This window comes from Scyliorhinus torazame, chromosome 1 (assembly GCF_047496885.1).
Source record: "Scyliorhinus torazame isolate Kashiwa2021f chromosome 1, sScyTor2.1, whole genome shotgun sequence".
Classification (NCBI taxonomy): Eukaryota; Metazoa; Chordata; class Chondrichthyes; order Carcharhiniformes; family Scyliorhinidae; genus Scyliorhinus; species Scyliorhinus torazame.
Genome location: NC_092707.1, coordinates 10,445,993 through 10,464,432, shown reverse-complemented (window position 1 = coordinate 10,464,432; position 18,440 = coordinate 10,445,993). Strand labels below are relative to the sequence as shown.

Here is an 18,440-nt window from a genome sequence, read left to right as displayed (position 1 = left end):
GGATGCCCTCTGTCCCCATTATTGTTTGCACTGGCGATTGAGCCCCTGGCGATAGCGTTGAGGGGTTCCAAGAAGTGGAGGGGAGTACTTAGAGGAGGAGAAGAACACCGGGTATCTTTGTATGCGGACGGTTTGTTACTATATGTGGCAGACCCGGCGGAGGGGATGCCAGAAATAATGCGGATACTTGGGGAGTTTGGGGATTTTTCAGGGTATAAATTGAACATGGGGAAAAGTGAGTTGTTTGTGGTGCATCCAGGGGAGCAGAGTAGAGAAATAGAGGACCTACCGTTGAGGAAGGTAACAAGGGACTTTCGTTACCTGGGGATCCAGATAGCCAAGAATTGGGGCACATTGCATAGGTTAAATTTAACGCGGTTGGTGGAACAAACGGAGGAGGATTTCAAGAGATGGGATATGGTATCCCTGTCACTGGCAGGGAGGGTGCAGGCGGTTAAGATGGTGGTCCTCCCGAGATTCCTCTTTGTGTTTCAGTGCCTCCCGGTGGTGATCACGAAGGCTTTTTTTAAAAGGATCGAAAAGAGCATCATGGGTTTTGTGTGGGCCGGGAAGACCCCGAGAGTGAGGAAGGGATTCTTATAGCATAGCAGGGATAGGGGGGGCTGGCACTACCGAGCCTAAGTGAGTATTATTGGGCCGCTAATATTTCAATGGTGAGTAAGTGGATGGGAGAGGAGGAGGGAGCGGCGTGGAAGAGATTAGAGAGGGCGTCCTGTAGGGGGACTAGCCTACAGGCTATGGTGACAGCCCCATTGCCGTTCTCACCGAGGAACTACACCACAAGCCCGGTGGTGGTGGCTACACTGAAGATTTGGGGACAGTGGAGACGGCATAGGGGAAAGACTGGAGCCTTGGGGGGGGGTCCCCGATAAGAAACAACCATAGGTTTGCCCCGGGGGGAATGGATGGGGGATATGGAATGTGGCAAAGAGCAGGAATAACGCAACTGAAAGATCTGTTTGTGGATGGGAAGTTCGCGAGTCTGGGAGCGCTGACCGAGAAATATGGGTTGCCCCAAGGGAATGCATTCAGGTACATGCAACTGAGGGCTTTTGCGAGGCAACAGGTGAGGGAATTCCCGCAGCTCCCGACACAAGAGGTGCAGGACAGAGTGATCTCAAAGACATGGGTGGGGGATGGTAAGGTGTCAGATATATATAGGGAAATGAGGGACGAAGGGGAGACTATGGTAGATGAACTAAAAGGGAAATGGGAAGAAGAGCTGAGGGAGGAGATCGAGGAGGGGCTGTGGGCAGATGCCCTAAGCAGGGTAAACTCGTCGTCCTCGTGTGCCAGGCTAAGCCTGATTCAGTTTAAGGTATTACACAGGGCGCATATGACTGGAGCACGGCTCAGTAAATTTTTGGGGGAGGAGGATAGGTGTGCGAGGTGCTCGAGAAGCCCAGCGAATCATACCCATATGTTTTGGTCATGCCCGGCACTACAGGGGTTTTGGATGGGGGTGACAAAGGTGCTTTCAAAAGTAGTAGGGGTCCGGGTCGAACCAAGCTGGGGGTTGGCTATATTTGGGGTTGCACAAGAGCCGGGAGTGCAGGAGGCGAGAGAGGCCGATGTTTTGGCCTTTGCGTCCCTAGTAGCCCGGCGTAGGATATTGCTAATGTGGAAAGAAGCCAAGCCCCCGGGGGTGGAGACCTGGATAAATGACATGGCAGGGTTTATAAAGCTAGAGCGGATTAAGTTCGTCCTAAGGGGGTCGGCTCAAGGGTTCACCAGGCGGTGGCAACCGTTCGTCGAATACCTCGCAGAAAGATAGATGGAATGGAAAAAAGAAGGCAGCAGCAGCAGCCCAGGATCGGTGGGGGGGGGGGAACCAGAAGGACTCTCAGGGTTGTTAATATATACTGTATAATATGTATAGGTCGTTGCTACAGATAATTATATATTGGACTGTTAAATTATATTTTTGGAGAGTGTTACTTGTGATAAGGCAGTTGCCAATTAGGGTTAGTTTTCAGTTTTGTTATTTATTATTTATTCATTTTCTGTTTATAAAATAGGTCATTGTTATTTGTGTTGTTATAATATTGTGTAAAGGATGCACAATGTACTGTGTTGGTTGACCAAAAATTTTCACTAAAATATTTTATAAAAAAAAACAAAAAAAAACATTGCAACAGAGAATTGTAAACTAATGGTGAACAGTGCAGATCTTCCTGGAAAGGATGGTCAGTGCAGACCCGATGAGCCGAATGGCCCCCTTCTGCACTGCAGGGATCCTAGGATTCTATGAAAAGGGACTGAGCATCATTTGAAATACTCTGAATACAGATGCATCGCAGGGTCTGATTTTTTTAAATGTTGCACTGTTAGATTCGATGAATCAATAATGTGATGACTCCCAACTTCATGAGATAGAATCTTAGAATAAATAGCACAGAACCTGGCCATTCTGCCCAACTAATCAATGCTTGCTGCTCTTTCTGCTCCACATGAGCCTCCTCCCATTCCATCTGCTGGATCTCAGCCTTTCAACATATCTGTCCAGCCCCTTTTCTCTCATGCACTTATCTAGTTTCCTTGTGGAAGCTTGAGGTAGCGAGATCAACATTCTAACCTAAGGGTCCCCAACGGGGGTCGTGGGATGATCATTCGGGGTCGCGAGGTCACCCGGGAGCAATAGTGACCGTTGAGGAGAGACTCTGATGGGACACTCCTGGGATCCGCACCGAGGCTCCAGTACATTGTGCCTAATACTAGCTCCAAAGAGTATTTAAAATGGTCTGGCTTCTGCTCTGCTCAGTAATCCCAGCAGTGGCCACCACTCCTGGCTGGCGCTGCAGGGATTACCGAGCCGCCCGCCCATCTGATTGGCCGGCAGCTCTCTAAGGCGGGACTCCCCTCCAAGAACGGAGCGGATGTCTGCCCTTCAAAAACAATTAACGCTGCTTCCAGGATTAAGTTGGTACGGGGCAGCTCCCGGGATCGTGGGCAGGATCGCCAAGGGCATTGTAAGCAGGGGATAATAGAAAGGGACCATGGCAGCTGGAGAATTTAAATTGTTTCACAGGAAGTGGACGTCTATAATAATCACTTTAACCGTTTCCACATTCCCGCCTACTCTTTTCGCGAAAGCCAGCTGCTTTGTCATTTTTCAGTCCCTGTGTCATCTTTGCAAATCCTTTTCACCTTCCCCTGGCTCTACATCCTTTCTATAATATGGTGATAGTACTGTTCACATGTGGTTTAACAGAGTTTACACATCTTATTCCCTTAACGCCTCTATTCCCCTCTCCAAGCTAACCTTGAATGTTGGCGCAGAGTCTGCCTCCACCAGGAACCCAGGAAGTGAATGCATTTTCAACTAAACCTGGGAGACAGCGGTTCCCTGGTTCACTCCCCATGGCTGTGTCCCCATGGCTGTGTCCCCATGGCTGTGTCCCCATGGCTGTGTCCCCATGGCTGTGTCCCCATGGCTGTGTCCCCATGGCTGTGTCCCCATGGCTGTGTCCCCATGGCTGTGTCCCCATGGTTGTGTCCCCATGGCTGTGTCCTGAATAATCAGTATCCAATGCCTGGCTTGAATTTTTAAAAAGCTTGGCAGTTAACTGTTTGCTAATGCATTCAAGAACAAAGAGCAAAGAACAAAGAAAATTACAGCACAGGAACAGGCCCTTCAGCCCTCCAAGCCTGCACCGACCATGCTGCCCGTCTGAACTAAAATCCGCTACCCTTCCGGGGACCATATCTTTCTATTCCTATCCTATTCATGTATTTGTCAGGATGCCCCTTAAATGTCACTATCGGAGCTGGTTCCACCACCTCCTCCGGCAGCGATTTCCAGGCACCCACTACCCTCTGTGTAAAAAACCTGCCTCGTACATCTCTAAACCTTGCCCCTCGCACCTTAAACGTATGCCCCCTGGGAAAAAGCTTCTGACTATCCACTCTGTCAATGCCCCTCATAATTTTGTAGCCTTCTATCGGGTCACCTCTCAACCTCCGTTGTTCCACTGAGAACAAACCGAGTTTATTCAACCGCTCCTCACAGCTAATGCCCTCCATACCAGGCAACATCCTGGTAAATCTCTTCTGCACCCTCTCCAAATCCTCCACATCCTTCTGGTAGTGTGACGACCAGAATTGAACACTATACTCCAAGTGTGGTCTAACTAAGGTTCTATACAGCTGCAACAGGACTTGCCAATTTTTAAACTCAGTGCCCCGGCCAATGAAGGCAAGCATGCCGTATGCCTTCTTGACTACCTTCTCCACCTGTGTTGCCCCTTTCAGTGACCTGTGAACCCGTACACCCAGATCCCTCTGCCTATCAATACTCTTAAGGGTTCTCCGTGGCAATACCTCTACCAATCAGAGTTCACTTGCCAACCAATCAGTGTCCCCTTTTTTATGCAGTATGAATTGCTGTTCCCTTGAGATTTGGTATCCTTGCGAACCTGTCCTGATAAGTGCAAGATGAAAAGCTTCGACGACATCTCTCTTTTTTTCCAGCAATACTCGGGCTCTGTACTACCAAATGACAATTTGTGTCTTTGCTGGTGGGTGGAAAGGAGGACTGTTGGCAGCGTTTTGCTTTCTTAGTTGCTGACTAGTGGGAGATGTTTGTTCAATAAATATCCACGGGGGGGGGGGAGATAGATTTACCTGCATTTCGTGTGCGCCATTTTAAAATTACTCTAACTAAACAGTGTCACCACCGTCACATCGTGACTATTCAGCAATTCCTACTGGATGGCAGTGATCGAGGACAATGCAGCTCATTCCGCGTGTCGCGTTGGACAGAGTAAAAACTGCTGCTTGAAAAACACAAGTTAAGAACTTCCGGTTGCGGCAAGGATGAGCTAGCCGCACGTTTCGCGGCTCCAGCTCCGACAGACCTTCGGGCTCTTTTAAGAGCCCCAACGGGGACTTTGCCGGCCGAAAAACCCGGTGGGAGGTGCGTGGGAAGGGAGTCCCCCCCCGAACGACGGAGGAAAAACCGGCGGCGGCGGCTGCAGCCCGAAGAATCTGCAACCAGAAGGTCAGAGGGAGTGGAACAAAATGGCGGCGGAGGGATCGCAGGTGACATGGGGGCCTGAGCAGGACGCGGTTGTGAGACGGTGCGTGGATCTGCTGAAGAAGGAGGTAATGACCCCGATGTTACAGGCAATTGAGGGGCTTAAAGAGACTTTAAAGACCCAGGAGACTGAGCTTCGCGTGGTGGAGCAGAAGGTGTCAGGTATTGAGGACGAGGTCCTGTGCCTGGCGGTTAAGACTCAGACGCACGAGGCACTTCATAAAAAGTGTGCTGACAGGATTGAGGCCCTTGAAAATGGAGCGCGAAGGAAGAACCTTAGGATACTAGGTCTCCCTGAGGGTGTGGAAGGAGTGGACTATGGAGCGTACGCAAGTAAGATGCTGAGCTCACTGATGGGTGCTGAGGCCCCTGCGGGCCACATGGAGGTGGAATGGGCAGGTCGGATCCCAGCGAGAAGACCAAAAGCGGGAGAACCACCCAGGGCGATAATCGTGCGATTCTACCGCCTTAAGGACAGAGAAGAGGTCCTGAGATGGGCTAAAAAGGTGCGGAGTAGCAGATGGGAGAATGCGGTGGTAAGGATCTACCAGGATTGGAGTGCGGAGGTGGCGAGAAGGAGGGCGAGCTTTAACCGAGCCAAAGAGGTTTTGCACAAAAGGAAGGTGAAGTTTGGGATGCTGCAGCCGGCAAGACTATGGGTCACGTATCAGGAGAGACACTATTATTTTGAGACGGCGGAGGAAGCATGGTCCTTCATCAACGAAGAGAAACTGGACCGGAACTGAGGGACTGATGCTGCAGGGAATTGTTATTGTTTTTGTTAATGTTATGGTGAAAGTGAATCGAGAAGTAAACAGGGAAGGGGGGGACACTGGGGAAATGTGGGCGCCGGTGAGGGGGGAAAGGCGGGACATAGTCGAACAATAGGGAAGGGGAGGGGGAGGGGAAAGGGAGCTGCGCCATAAGAGGCGGGTTAGGTAAAGGGATGTTCCCGCGCCAGAAAGAATAAGGCGGGAAAACAGGCGCAAGGCGGATGGGAGTTCCCTCACACCGGGGGGGCCGAGGAGTGAGCAGGAGTAGCCGGGGTCAGTTGAAGTCAGCTGACTTACGGAAGTGATATGGGGGGAGCAATCAAGCTAGATAGGGATCTAGCGGGGGGGGGGGTGGGGGGAGGGGGGAGGGGGGGGGGAGGGGACAACTGGGTTGCTGCTGCGGAAATCCAAAAGGAAATGGCTAAAGAGTGGGTGGTCGGGGGCGGAGTGCGACGCTGGGGGAGCAAGCGGGAGCGCGGAGGCGGGATATGGGACTGGCCTAGAGAAGGTAATGGCTAGTCGACACGGGAGGGGGGCAGGTAGCCCCCCAGTGAGGCTGATCACGTGGAACGAGAGAGGCCTGAATGGACCGATAAAAAGGGCCCGAGCGCTCGCGCATTTGAAAGGTCTAAGGGCAGACGTGGTTATGCTCCAAGAGACGCACCTAAAGGTGGCGGACCAAGTTAGGCTAAGGAAAGGATGGGTGGGACAGGTGTTCCACTCAGGACTGGACGCAAAGAACAGAGGTGGCCATTTTGGTGGGGAAACGGGTAGCATTTGAAGCAAAGAACATCGTAGCAGATAGTGGAGGTAGATATGTAATGGTGAGTGGTAGGCTGGAGGGAATGGAGGTCGTGTTGGTTAATGTGTATGCCCCAAATTGGGACGATGCGGGGTTCATGAGACGGATGCTGGGGCGTATTCCGGACCTGGAGGCAGGAAATTTGATTTTAGGAGGGGACTTCAACACGGTGCTGGACCCGGGGCTAGATAGATCCAGCTCAAGGACCGGAAGAAGGCCGGCAGCGGCCAAGGTACTTAAGGGGTTTATGGACCAAATGGGGGGAGTGGATCCATGGCGATTTCTTAGACCCAGGGCTAGGGAGTATTCCTTCTTCTCCCATGTCCATAAAGTGTACTCCCGGATAGATTTTTTTGTTTTAGGAAGGTCGTTGTTCTCTAGGGTGGAAGAAGCTGAATACTCAGCCATAGCGGTTTCGGACCATGCCCCACATTGGGTGGACCTGGAAGTAGGAGAGGACAGGGAGCAGAGAACACTCTGGCGATTAGATGTGGGACTGATGGCGGATGAGGGAGTGTGTGCAAGAGTGCGGGGGTGTATTGAGAGATATCTGGAGGTCAATGACGATGGCGAGGTCCCTGTGGGAGTGGTCTGGGAAGCACTAAAAGCGGTGGTCAGAGGAGAGCAGATTTCTATTGGGGCCTACAAAAGGAAAACAGAGGCCAAGGAAAGGGATAGACTACTGGGGGAGATTTTAAGGGTGGACAGGGAATTTGCAGAGATCCCGGAGGAGGAGCTGTACAGGGAGAGGAGACGACTCCAGACCGAGTTTGACCTTCTGACCACCAGAAAGGCGGAGGTACTGTGGAGGAAGGCACAGGGGAGGAGGTATGAATATGGGGAAAAGGCTAGTCGCCTGTTGGCGCACCAACTGCGAAAGAGGGCAGCAGCGAGGGAGATAGGAGGAATTAGGGATGAAAGGGGAGACACTGAGCGAAGGGCAGGAAAGATAAACGAGGTGTTTAAGACCTTTTATGAGGAACTGTATAGGTCTCAGCCCCCAGAGGGAGAGGAGGGGATGCGGCAGTTCCTGGACCAATTGAGGTTCCCGAAAGTGGAGGAGCAGGAGGTGGAAGGCCTGGGGGCACCGATTGAGGTGGATGAGGTTATTAAGGGACTGGGAAGCATGCAAGCAGGGAAGGCCCCGGGGCCGGACGGGTTCCCGGTGGAATACTACAGAAAATATGTGGACTTGTTGGCCCCGTTGTTGGCGAGGACGTTCAATGAGGCCAGGGAAGGGGGGACTCTACCCCCGACGATGTCGGAGGCGACGATATCGCTAATTTTGAAGAGGGACAAAGATCCGTTGCAGTGCGGGTCCTATAGACCTATTTCACTATTGAACGTGGATGCCAAATTGCTGGCAAAGGTGCTGGCATCGAGGATAGAGGACTGTGTCCCGGGAGTGGTGCACGAAGACCAGACTGGGTTCGTAAAAGGGAGACAACTGAATGTTAACGTGCGACGACTATTAGGGGTGATAATGATGCCCTCAGTGGAGGGGGAGGCAGAGATAGTGGCGGCAATGGACGCAGAGAAGGCATTTGATAGGGTGGAGTGGGAGTATTTATGGGAAGTGTTAAGGAGATTTGGGTTTGGGAACGGGTTTATTCGCTGGGTTAGGCTACTTTATGGGGCACCAACGGCAAGCGTAGTTACAGGTCGACATAGATCGAAGTATTTCCGATTATATAGGGGAACAAGACAGGGATGCCCGCTGTCTCCATTGTTGTTCGCGTTGGCAATTGAACCTCTGGCCATGGCGTTGAGAGACTCCAGGAAATGGAGAGGGGTGACTAGAGGGGGAGAAGAACACCGAGTCTCGTTATACGCGGATGACCTATTGTTATACGTGTCGGACCCAGCGGGGGGGATGATAGAGGTTATGCGAATTCTGAGGAGGTTCGGGGAATTTTCGGGGTATAGGTTAAACATGGGGAAGAGTGAATTATTTGTGATACACCCAGGGGACCAGAGTAGAGAGATAGAAGGTTTGCCGCTGAGGAAAGTGGAAAGAAACTTCCGATACCTGGGGATTCAGATCGCTAGGAGCTGGGGAACCTTGCACAGACTTAATCTGACACGGTTGGTAGAACAAATGGAGGAGGACTTTAAGAGGTGGGACATGCAGCCTTTATCGCTGGCGGGCAGGGTGCAAGCAATTAAGATGATGGTCCTCCCGAGGTTCTTATTTGTATTTCAATGTCTCCCTATTTTAATCACCAGGACCTTTTTTAATAAAATAGATAGGAGCATTACGAGCTTTGTGTGGGCAGGGAAAGTTCCGAAAGTAAGGAGGGGGTTCCTTCAGCGCAGTAGGGACAGAGGAGGACTGGCACTACCGAACTTGGGAGATTATTAATCGGCCGCCAATGTGGCAATGATACGTAGATGGATGATGGAGGGTGAGGGAGCGGCGTGGAAAAGGCTGGAGAGAAGGTCCTGTAAAGGGTCGAGTCTAGAGGCGCTGGTGACGGCACCGCTACCGCTCTCACCTAAAAAGTACACCACGAACCCGGTGGTGGCAGCAACACTGAACATATGGGGACAGTGGAGGCGACAGAGAGGGGTGCGGGGAGCCCTGGTGGGGTCCCCTATCAGGAACAACCATAGGTTCGCCCCAGGAAGAATGGATGGAGGATTTCAGAGTTGGTACCAGTTGGGAATTAGGAAGGTGGGAGATTTATTCATAGATGGGACTTTTGCGAGTTTGGGAGCATTGGAGGAAAAGTATAAGTTACCTCGGGGAAATTTCTTGAGATATATGCAGGTGAGGGCGTTTACTAGACAACAGGTGAGGGAATTTCCGCGGCTCCCGACACAGGGGATACAGGACAGGGTGCTTTCAGGGGTGTGGGTCGGAGAGGGCAAGGTGTCAGAGATTTACAGAGAGATGAGGGAAGAGGGGGAGGAGTCGGTGGGTGAACTAAAAGGAAAGTGGGAAGAAGAATTAGGGGAGGAGATAGAGTAGGGTATGTGGGCTGATGCCCTAAGCAGGGTAAACGCCTCTTCCTCATGCGCCAGGCTTAGCCTGATTCAATTTAAGGTGCTACATAGAGCACACATAACGGGGGCAAGATTGAGCAGGTTTTTTGGAGTGGAGAACAGATGTGGGAGGTGTGGCGGGAACCCGTCAAACCACGCACATATGTTTTGGGCGTGCCCGGCACTGGAAGGATATTGGAAGGGAGTGACGGGAGTGATCTCGCAGGTGGTGAATGCCCGGGTCAAACCTAGCTGGGGGTTAGCTATATTTGGAGTTGCGGAAGAGCCGGGAGTGCAGGAGGCGAAAGAGGCCGATGTCGTGGCCTTTGCGTCCCTCGTAGCCCGGCGCAGGATCCTACTCATGTAGAAGGAGGCAAAACCCCCCCGGACTGGAGGCCTGGGTAAACGATATGGCGGGGTTCATAAAACTGGAGCAGATAAAGTTTGCCCTGAGAGGATCGGCTCAAGGGTTCACCAGGCGGTGGCAGCCATTTCTCGACTACCTAGGGGAACGTTAGAGGGAAGACAGATGACCAGCAGCAGCAACCCAGGGGGAGGGGGGGGGGAGGGGGGGGGGGGGGGGGGGGGGGAGGAGGTTTAGTTGAATATAGGTCAACTGAGAATAAGGTTTTGTTACTTGTGTATTATTAGTATTATTATTATTATTATTATTGTTAAAAAGTTAAAAATTTCTGTTTTGTTATTGTTATCGTTTCGCTTGTTTTGTAAGCGGGAAAAATGTTGTTCAGGGAAAGAAATTTCAATAAAATATATTTTAAAAAAAAAGAAAAACAAGTTAAAAACAAAGTTTCATTGAAATGCCAACGTGGCCTTGGAACAAACAACACGTACCCATGACTCCGTTAATTTCGAGGCCCCCAAATTTCTGCATGGCTTTAATGGCCTTTGTTAAAGCTTCTTGGGTCTGAAGTTGCCCAGTAACAGGATCTGGAGGAGGCAGGTATCCGAATTTAGTCAACCATTCCTGTGGAATCAAAGAAGAGAACAATTTGAGACAGTGTGGAAGTGAAGTTCCATTATCGCAAAGTTATCAGCAATCCATCCAATTCTTATTATGCAGCAAACTGTCACAAACGTTTACAATCCATTTGCAACGGAGAGATAAAATTGCCCTTGCAGTCCAAACATTTATTTTGTGGGGCATCTTGCATTAAGGCTGAAAGATGAAGAAACAATTAGACTCGGGCAGTGCTTGGTCTAATACATCAGCCGCTAGCCACATGTGGTGAACTGGTTCCAGATTTAGTTAATAAAATCGGTAAATAAATGAATGAGTCACAGACATGGTCATTGGGCACCTGATCTCAATGTGTACGTGTAACCTTTTTTTTGCAGGTTTGCTGTATCAAGGGTGAGGGAGACTGTGGGCGAGGCCTTCCAGCTCTTCACACCAGCGGGATCCGCCAACAGCGCACCCCCGCCGCGGAATTCCGGGTGAGGTTGGGCGAAATCCCATTGAGAGCGGTGGGACAAGAAAACCCCGCCGCTGGCCAACAGTGGGTCACCTCCCGCTACCGAGAATCGCTGCCGGGGGGGGGGGGGAGAGCAGAGAATCTGAACTTTTTTTATTGTTTCATGGGATGCTGGCGGGTCAACATTCATTGCCCGTCCCTAGTTGCCCTTTAGAAGGTGGTGGTGAGCTGCCTTTGTGAACCGCTGCGGTTTATGTGGTGTAGGTACACCCACTGTGCTGTTAGGGAGGGAGTTCCAGGATTTTGTCCCGGTGACAGTGAACGAACAGCCGATATATTTCCAAGTCAGGGTGGCGAGCGGCTTGGCGGGGAACCTCCAGGTGGTGGGGTTCCCAGGTATCTGCTGCCCTTGTCCTTCTAGATTGTGGTGGTGGTAGGTTTAAAGAAAGTGGTGGTAGTTATTTCATCATTTAATGTACATCTGTGGAGTAGATTTATCCATATCGTGTGTGAAGTGTTTTCTACTAAAATTAGTCCATATAACACTGAAGGCAAACTCGCTGTAAAGAAAAAGACATTTGCACGGGACAGAACTACCTGAAATGAAATGAAAATCGCTTATTGTCACAAGTAGGCTTCAAATGAAGTTACTGTGAAAAGCCCCTAGTCGCCACATTCCGGCGCCTGTTCGGGGAGGCTGTTACGGGAATCGAACCGTGCTGCTGGCCTGCCTTGGTCTGCTTTCAAAGCCAGCGATTTAGCCCTCTGCTAAACCAGCCCCTCGTTTTCGACCTAGCTTTGAGTCCCAGGAAGGAGGGGGTGAGAGCTGAGAGGGGCAGAAATAGGTGATGGGGGAGAGAGGGGGGGAGGATGGAATAACACAATGGGTGGGGGAAGGCAGGGATCGCTCCTGGGGGGTGGGCACCGCACCAGTGCAGGGAAGTACTGGCAAAGGTGGGGGGCGGGGGGAGGGGGGGCGTGACACAGCTCCGACAGGGAGGAAATGGGGGGGAAGAGGGGGAAAGATAGGAGAGGAGGAGGGGTGCACACAGGGGCACGGAGAGTGGGGGACAAGAGGGAAGGACAGGCCTAAGAAGGGGAACCGGGGGACAGGGGGCAGAGGGGATGGTGGAATCCTGGCGATGACAGGTCGCACATGGTGGCAGAGAAAACAGCGACATCAAGAGTGGCCTTCTGGGTAGACCCTGAAACAAAGGGAAACGCCAGAGTGCAGGAGCCGACTCACATGGAGTGACTGGGAAGGACGGCCATCTTGGATGGCTCAGGGACAAAGGGAAACCCAAGAGTGCAGGGGCACATCCACGAGGTAAGTATGACCCCGCAGGAACGGGGAGTTAAAAACCCCCATCAGGATAGTCACCCGGAGCGTCAAGAGGACTCAGCGGCCCAGAAAAAAGATCCAGAGTCTTCGCTAATCTGAAAAGACCGAGGGCCAATGTTAGCTTCCTTCAGGAGACACACCTGAGAGAGAAGGACCGACTGCGGGTAAGGAAGAGCTGGGTGGGTCAGACATATCAATCGTGTTACGGGACGAGGGGAAGGAGGGGGGTTGACCGAGCTACTGAACAAGAAGACAGCCTTCACAGCAACAAAGGCTATTATGGACACATGGGTCGGTATTGTCATCTTCTGCAGATTGGCCAAAGTAAATGATGAACTACAGATCATCTAGTTTAAATAATTTATTACGTGACAAAGATAACTAGGATAAATAAAATAACAAACTACCAACACTACTTAACTATAGAACAGCTACTGCAAAATACATCTATCCCGTTGCACAACCTACTCCCAACCCCCAGCTACAGGGTCATGTGGTGGGTTTACGCTGCCACCTCGTGGTCGGAGGTCATGCATAACTTGCTTTGTGCATATAATAATAATCACTTATTGTCACAAGTAGGCTTCAATGAAGTTACTGTGAAAAGCCCCTAGTTGCCACATTCCGGCTCCCCACTCGGGGAGGCCGGTACGGGAATTGAACCCGTGCTGCTGGTCTTGTTCTGCATTACAAGCCAGATGTTTAGCCCACTGTGCTAAACCAGCCCCTGCTACTCATCACATCTATTAGAATAGATGGCATTGAGGTACGTAGGGAAGAGGTGTTGGCAATTCTGGACAGGCTGAAAATAGATAAGTCCCCGGGGCCTGGTGGGATTTATCCTAGGATTCTCTGGGAGGCCAGGGAAGAGGTTGCTGGACCTTTGGCTTTGATTCTTATGTCATCATTGGCTACAGGAATAGTGCCAGAGGACTGGAGGATAGCAAATGTGGTCCCTTTATTCAAAAAGGGGAGCAGAGACAACCCCGGCAACTATAGACCGGTGAGCCTCACGTCTGTAGTGGGTAAAGTCTTGGAGGGGATTATAAGAGACAAGATTTATAATCATCTAGATAGGAATAATATGATCAGGGATAGTCAGCATGGCTTTGTGAAGGGTAGGTCATGCCTCACAAACCTTATCGAGTTCTTTGAGAAGGTGACTGAACAGGTAGACGAGGGTAGAGCAGTTGATGTGGTGTATATGGATTTCAGTAAAGCGTTTGATAAGGTTCCCCACGGTAGGCTATTGCAGAGAATACGGAGGCTCGGGATTGAGGGTGATTTAGAGATGTAGATCAGAAATTGGCTAGCTGAAAGAAGACAAAGGGTGGTGGTTGATGGGAAATGTTCAGAACGGAGTTCAGTTGCAAGTGGCGTACCACAAGGATCTGTTCTGGGGCCGTTGCTGTTTGTCATTTTTATCAATGACCTAGAGAAAGGCGCAGAAGGGTGGGTGAGTAAATTTGCAGATGACACGAAAGTCGGTGGTGTTGTCGACAGTGTGGAAGGATGTAGCAGGTTACAGAGGGACATAGATAAGCTGCAGAGCTGGGCTGAGAGGTGGCAAATGGAGTTTAATGTAGAGAAGTGTGAGGTGATTCACTTTGGAAGGAATAACAGGAATGTGGAATATTTGGCTAATGGTAAAGTTCCTGGAAGTGTGGATGAGCAGAGGGATCTAGGTGTCCATGTACATAGATCCCTGAAAGTTGCCACCCAGGTTGATAGGGTTGTGAAGAAGGCCTATGGAGTGTTGGCCTTTATTGGTAGAGGGATTGAGTTCCGGAGTCAGGAGGTCATGTTGCAGCTGTACAAAACTCTGGTACGGCCGCATTTGGAGTATTGCGTACAGTTCTGGTCACCGCATTATAGGAAGGGCGTGGAGCCTTTGGAGTGGGTGCAGAGGAGATTTACCAGGATGTTGCCTGGTATGGAGGGAAAATCTTATGAGGAAAGGCTGATGGACTTGAGGTTGTTTTCGTTGGAGAGAAGAAGGTTAAGAGGAGACTTAATAGAGGCATACAAAATGATCAGGGGGTTGGATAGGGTGGACAGTGAGAGCCTTCTCCCGCGGATGGAAATGGCAAGCACGAGGGGACATAACTTTAAACTGAGGGGTAATAGATATAGGACAGAGGTCAGAGGTAGGTTCTTTACACAAAGAGTGGTGAGGCCGTGGAATGCCCTACCTGCAACAGTAGTGAACTCGCCAACATTGAGGGCATTTTAAAGTTTATTGGATAAGCATATAGATGATAATGGCATAGTGTAGGTTAGATGGCTTTTGTTTCGGTGCAACATCGTGGGCCGAAGGGCCTGTACTGCGCTGTATCGTTCTATGTTCTATGGTCTATGTCATGGTGAGTGGTGTCCTGGATGGGGCACCGCTGGTCCTGGAAAATGTCTGCGCCCGCAACTGGGGCGACACGCATTTTATACAGAAAACTATGGACGAAATCCCCGACATAGGCACGCGCCGACTCATCGTGGGGAGTGGGGGGGGACTTCAACTGCGTACAGACCCACAGACAGACAGACCCAGTCCAAATCGGAAAACTAACGAATATGGCAAAGGAGCTGAAACCTTCTTGGTTTCAGATGGGAGCAGTGGACCCTTGGACGTTCACGCAGTCAGGAGAGAGAGAATTCTCCTTCTTCTCCCAGGTCCACAGGATCTACCCGAGGATTGACTTCTTTGTAGTGGGGAAATCGGTGCTTCCAGGGGTAGTGGGAACGGAATGCTCCACATTATGGACAACATCACCAGCTCTAGATACTCTAGAGAGTGGGGATGAAGGGGTCTTTTTCAGGATGGCAGCCGGTGACTAGTGATGTGCCTCAGGGGTCTGTGATGGGACCATAACTTTTCACAATATACATTACTGATCTGGAAGAAGGAACTGAAGGCACTGTTGCTAAGTTTGCAGATGATACAAAGATCTGTAGAGGGACAGGTAGTATTGAGGAAGCAAGGGGGCTGCAGAAGGATTTGGACAGGCTAGGAGAGTGGGCAATGAAGTGGCAGATGGAATACAATATGGAAAAGTGTGAGGATATGCACTTTGGAAGGAGAAATGGAGGCATAGACTATTTTCTAAATGGGGAGATGCTTAGGAAATCAGAAGCATAAAGGGACTTGGGAGTCCTTCTAGATTCTCTTAAGGTTAACGTGCAAGTTAGGAAGGCAAATTCAATGTTAGCATTCTTGTCAAGAGGGCTAGAATACAAGACCAGGGATGCACTTCTGAGGCTGCCTAAGGCTCTAGTCAGACTTCATTTGGAGTATTGTGAGCAGTTTTGGGACCCGTATCTAAGGAAGGATGTGCTGGCCTTGGAAAGGGTCCAGAGGAGGTTCACAAGAATGATCCCTGGAATGAAGACCTTGTCGTATGAGGAACGGTTGAGGACTCTGGGTCTGTACTCTTTGGAGTTTAGAAGGACGAGGGTGGGATCTTATTGAAACTTACAGGATATTGCAAGGCCTGGATAGAGTGGACGTGGAGAGGATGTTTCCCCTTGTAGGAAAAACTGGAAGCAGAGGACACAATCTCAACAATATTCCATTCTGTAAATTGGTTCTCAAGATCTAATAGCAAGATCAACTGCAAATCAATAATATCCTTACTTTTATGGCACCTTAATTACAGCTCTAACAGTCATACCGTCTGTATGTATCTTAACCCAGGTTTTAATAATCTTACTCCAAAAAATATAAAATATAACAATTTCTTACATTCAGCACAAGAGTGAGATAAAGGCTACCATACTCCTCCACCAGTCAAACTCCTAACTAGCAGTAAAACCCGCACTCAGGATTTGCGCGTTCCGGCCCAATTGGCTGGATGGGTAACAAGACCCTCTGAGAACTCACCCCCTTAAAGGGGCCACGCTACCACAATTGCCCTTGTAAATCTTTCTTGCAACTTCTCCAGTGTTTCTTTCTGTCATATTTTTTGTCAGGGCAGCACGGTAGCACAGTGGTTAGCACAGTTGCTTCACAGCTCCAGGGTCCCAGGTTCGATTCCTGGCTTGGGTCGCTGTCTGTGCGGAGTCTGCACGTTCTCCCCGTGTGTGCGTGGGTTTCCTCTGGGTGCTCCGGTTTCCTCCCACGGTCCTAAGATGTGAAGGTTGGGTGGATTGGCCGCGCTAAATTGCCCCTTAGTTTCAAAACGGTTGGGTGGGGTTACTGGGTTACGGGGATAAAGTGATGGCGTGGGCTCAGGTGGGGGGCTCTTTCCAAGGGCCCGGTGCAGACTCGATGGGCCGAATGGCCTCCTTCTGCACTGTAAATTCTATGATATGGAGATCTGAATGAACTGTTGGCATCATTACACGTGTGAGCTGATTAGTGAATTCTGAGCTCGATGTCCATCATCACTACGGTGTGCTGTGCCGTTGGCCGAATGGGGGATGGCATCTGCCAGGGCTGGAGGAGTAGTGGGGGTTGGCCAGGCGGTGGGCCGTGGGTGGGGTGAATGAGCATTCACCACCATTTCCAGAACCTGTGAGGCAGCCATGCAGCTGTGCATGCCACTGACTGCCCACCGTGAACCTAGTGCCATGGGCCATATGGACCCCTCCCTCAGGCTACCACCCCCAGGTATCCTCTGGCTCCAGTGCAAGCAGTGCCATCTTCCTGGCTGGGATGAATGTGTGTAGCGAGTGGAGTGCCTACATGCAGCTCCTGCTTCTCGGGGTCTCCAGTGCCGATCCCGGCCCCAGCGATTCCCATGCCAGCATTCGTTGGAATTGCACAAGTCCCACGTGGCGCCGGTGCTAGCCCATTAGGATGTCTTGAGCGCTCCAGAAACAGTGCTGCTTTCGGGGCCATAGAACTCACGCGACTCTGTCCCGGCATCAGCACTTAGTCTCTCAAACAGAGAATCCGGACCCTTATGTTTTAACAACCCATGCATTGCTTTAATTGATCTCTACCAGAAGGATACCTTTATTTTCTGATACTATGATAGGAAGTGTTCTTAACTTTTGATCGTAATAGCTTCAGTGTCAGGCTTGGGTTAAAATGTGTTGACAAGAGAATGTGACTTTTATGGTTGTTCTGTATCTATAGGAAATGTATCATTTGTTTTTAATGGAGTGTAAACTCTCTGGGAATGAGGAAGTAAAAGATAGTTCTGGGTCTCAGGTCTTGACTCGTAAAGCGGGGGGGGGGGGGGGGGGGCAAATGTGGGGGTGACACGAGATGATTTGCACCCTTTAGCCAATTTTGTCTATTTCCAAAAAAGGAGTCCTTGAATAATGAGTAGTGGGGATAAAAGCTGGAGAATGAATGTCCTTGTTGACACAGTTTTTAACTATTGCTTCAGTCCTCTGTGTCACCTGAGACATCATTATTTCTGAGACAGAAGAAAACATGCTTTGGCTGTGTATTCGCATTCTTCTTTATTTTCTGTCCTTCCTCTTTGTTGAATATCTTTTCTCTTTCGATTTGGTTTATGTTCTTTCATTAGCGACGGATGGGCGGATGTCCATCTGTTGTCTGCCTGTCCTGCGATCGTCTGACTGTGTCTGTCTGTTTGCCGAATCATGCTTTCCTTTGTCTTTTTGCACGTAGTTCTACATTAGAACATACGAAATAACAGCTGGAAGAGGCAATGGATTCCCTTGAGCCAGCTCTCCCATTCATTAAGATAATGGTTGGCCTCGGCCCCAACTCCACTTTCCTGGTAGCGCCTCATAAGCCTTACTTTCCCTACAGTTCAACGATCTGTCGATCTCGGCTTTGAGTACGTTCCATACCTAACCTCCGCAGCTCCCTGGGGCAGGCAATTCCAAAGATTCACAACCCTCGGAGCGAAGATATTCCTTCTCATCCCTGTCTTAAAAAGGCGGCACCTTATTTTGAGTCTTGCCACGCCAACGCCCCCACCCCCATTGTTAAATTCCCCCACCCCCGCACCAGACTTTTCCCGTGGCAGAGCTGGCCACCAGCGGGATCAGAAGACCCCACCAACGTTCAACACATTTTGTGTGGTTCACCCGGAAGATCTCGCTGGGGGAGGGGAAGGACTGGAAAATCCCACCC

General features: G+C 50.4%; 1 protein-coding gene across 2 annotated transcripts in view; it reads right to left on the bottom strand.

Moving 5' to 3' along the window:
- The window catches only part of mmp17a (matrix metallopeptidase 17a), a 125,897-nt gene that overhangs the window by 68,006 nt on the left and 39,451 nt on the right, over positions 1-18,440 (bottom strand). For both annotated transcript variants that reach the window (XM_072518452.1, XM_072518531.1), the window contains exon 2: positions 10,469-10,601. In XM_072518452.1, coding sequence (XP_072374553.1) covers positions 10,469-10,601 — 133 coding nt within the window. The remainder of the gene's footprint in view (positions 1-10,468; positions 10,602-18,440) is intronic.